The sequence below is a fragment of the Myotis nattereri genome (genome assembly GCF_964212035.1).
Source record: "Myotis nattereri genome assembly, chromosome: 2".
In the NCBI taxonomy this organism is placed as follows: Eukaryota; Metazoa; Chordata; class Mammalia; order Chiroptera; family Vespertilionidae; genus Myotis; species Myotis nattereri.
Window position 1 is genome coordinate 178,569,028 of NC_138076.1, and position 3,234 is coordinate 178,572,261.

Here is a 3,234-nt window from a genome sequence, read left to right on the forward strand (position 1 = left end):
GATTAGAAAACTGTGGTACATCTACACGATGGAATACTATGCTGCTCTAAAAAGAAACTCTTACCATTTGCAACGGCATGGATGGAGCATTATGCTAAGTGAAATAAGCCAGTCAATGAAGGAAAAATACCACATGATCTCACTCATTCATGGGTAATAGAAACCATTATAAACTTTTGAACAATAATAGATACAGAGGCAGAGCTGCCTCAAACAGATTGTCAAACTGCAGTGGGAAGGCCGGGGAGGGTTGGGGGGCAGGAGGTAGGGGGGTAAGAGATCAACCAAAGGACTTGTATGCATGCATATAAGCATAACCAATGGACATAAGACATTGGGGGATAGGGGAGGCTAGGGGACTGTCTAGGGCGGGGGGGAAAAATGGACACATAGGTAATACCCTTTGTAATACTTTAAGCAATAAAAAAAAGTATTAATTTTTTAAATTTTGAAAATGAACTGTATGTTAATAAACACTGATTTTATAATCAAAAAAATAAAATAATAAAATAAAAATATTTTCCAATTTGTTGGTGCAAAAAAAAAAGAAAAAAGAAAAAGACAGAAGACTTTATAGGACTACACTTGTAAAGTCAAAAGCATTTCTAAAGACGAAAATGATATCAGAGGGAAAATTATTGTTATTCATTAAATTCTGATCTCTACTGTTTCTTTTTATTTTTTTAATCAACAGTAGTTTATTTATATAATAAGTTAATTATACTTCAATACAGCTGTTTGAAAAGATTTTGTTTCAATTTTATAAGCAATGGGAAACCACTTAAGATTTATAAATGAAGAAAAACTATTGAAAAAATTGCCAGTAAAGAATTATTCAGATTAAAATATAAAACTAGACAATGTCCTTGAGCATCTCCAGGAAGGCCTGCGGGGATGGCGCCTCCACATTCGGGAAGGTGTCGTGGACTCTGCCGTACCAGAAGAAGTATCTCTCCTCCAACCAGATGAACCCGAAGTGGTCCTCATCGAACAGGATGAAGACTCCAGGGCAGCAGTGCCTGGGGTAGGCGAAGGGATCAACGTCCATGCCATAGAAACACATCCTGCAGGTTTGGGGGTAGTTCTGGTCACTTGAGCGCACGCCCACAGGCAGCACAAATGGGACAGGCTGCTCCTCCGAAGCTGCGGCCCCGGACTCCCCGGCGCTGGGCTGGGCAGCGCTCTGCCAGCCATGGCCCTGGCTTTCCTCAGTCCCGTCTTCTCGCTGCTGCTGCTGCTCCCGGGTCACCTGCTCGTCCATCTCCCGGACCACGCGGGAGAGCTCGTTGAAGTCGCGGAAGATCTCGCCATCTCGCAGCTGGATGCGGCGCAGGAGGTGGATCTCTAGCGCCTTCGTGCCGATCCCCATGAGCCTGGTGACCCTGGCGTACTTCCCGTGGAAGCTGAGCATGACGGTCGTCGGGCCGAAGGCGTTGTATTTGCGGTGGAAGAGGCCTGGCCTGATGAGGTCGTCCGGGCGGCGCAGCGGGAGGTAGAGGCGGCGGTAGGTCGGGCAGTCATACTGCTGTCTGTCCTCCTGCACCCGCCCCGGCCCCCGTTCTCCCCTGAGCCGCGTTGGTGAACCCGTTCGGTGGTCGGTCCTCCTGCACTGGATGGTGAGCCTGTCCTCCTGGATCTGCATGTGGCCGTGGTGGGGCCTGCCGAGGCCGGCCATGCACTCCACCGCGGCTGATTTCCGCTCCGTCAGGCGAATTCTGAACGAGGGCTTGAAATGTCTTGGGCCCCGCACACGGGGCTTAAGGGAAGGCCTGTACATCCCGCCAGTAATGCATAAGCCGTCCACCGCGACATTCAGCAGTGTTCTGCAGCTAAAATTTAGCTGCCACAACCCCAAAATGTGTCTGTATGGGAACAGCTTCGCATAGAATTCTCGGTAAGACATACCCATCATCTCCGGGTTCTGCAGGTTTTCACGAACGCCAAACTCCTCGCGGCAGCGCCGTCTCCAGATGCTGTCGATGTGCAGGATGTGGTGGAATCTGGTGCAGGCCTGGGCCAGGCTGGGCAGGTCGGTGCCGGGGAGCAAGGCAAAGATCTCCACCAGCATCTCCACCGGCAGGTCCTGCAGCGAGCAGTGCGGGGGCGGCGGGGGCGGGGGCGGCATGGGGCTCGCGATTCCTCCACTCCCCGCGTCCACCTCCACGTGCTTTTCTGCCGGGGACGGCTTGCTGTGGGCCGCTGTCGTCTCAGCTGGGCGCTGGCACTCCTGAGGACGCCGTTTGCCGCCGGCCACTGCCGTTTCAACTGGGGGCTGGCGCTTCTGATGACACCGATGTCCCCGCGAAGAGCCCACGCCGCAGAGGCCAGCGCACTCCTCCATGCCGCCACGTGTAACCGCCACCACAGCCGGGGCCTCTGCTCCTCAGCCGGGTTTAAACTGGCTCGATCCGCCCTGGAGTCCAGCCACGCCCCCAGAGTCTAGCCACGCCCCCTCAGAGAGGCGCCAATTGTAGGACTTTTTTTTTTTTTAATTAAATCTTTACTGTTCAGATTATTACATTTGTTCCTTTTTCTCCCCCCATAACTCCCCTCCTCCCAGTTCCCACCCCACCCTCCGCCCTCACTCCCCACCCACTGTCCTCATCCATAGGTGCATGATTTTTGTCCAGTCTCTTCCCGCATCCCCCACGCCCCTTTCCCCCCAAGAATAGTCAGTCCTTGCCGAAACCGGTTTGGATCAGTGGATAGAGTGTCGGCCTGCGGACTGAAAGGTCCCGGGTTCGATTCCGGTCATCTCCAGTAGGAGATGTGCAGGAGGCAGCTGATTGATGTTTCTCTCTCATTGATGTTTCTAAGCTCTCTATCTCTCTCCCTTCCTCTCTGTAATAAATCAATAAAATATATTTTTTTTAAAAAAGAATAGCCAGTCCATTCCCTTTCTATGTCCCTGATTCCATTATAATCACCAGTTCATTCTGTTCATCAGATGATTTATTCACTTGATTCTTAGATTCACTTGTTGATAGATGCATATTTGTTGTTCATAATTTGTATCTTTACCTTTTTCTTCTTCTTCCTCTTCTTAAAGGATACCTTTCAGCATTTCATAATAATACTGGTTTGGTGGTGATGAACTCCCTTAGCTTTTCTTTATCTGTCAAGCTCTTTATCTGACCTTCAATTCTGAATGATAGCTTTGCTGGATAAAGTAATCTTGGTTGTAGGTTCTTGGTATTCATCACTTTGAATATTTCTTGCCACTCTCTTCTGGCC

At 50.0% G+C, this 3,234-nt stretch overlaps 1 protein-coding gene across 1 annotated transcript; it reads right to left on the reverse strand.

The window, feature by feature from the left end:
* Window positions 1-853: 853 nt before the first annotated feature.
* Window positions 854-2,419, reverse strand: LOC308513952 (F-box only protein 31-like; the record flags this gene model as incomplete). Its single annotated transcript, XM_081084003.1, has 1 exon — window positions 854-2,419. The coding sequence occupies exon 1, from the start codon at window positions 2,339-2,341 to the stop codon at window positions 854-856; it is 1,488 nt and encodes a 495-aa protein (XP_080940129.1). The 5' UTR covers window positions 2,342-2,419.
* Between the last annotated feature and the right edge of the window lie 815 nt (window positions 2,420-3,234).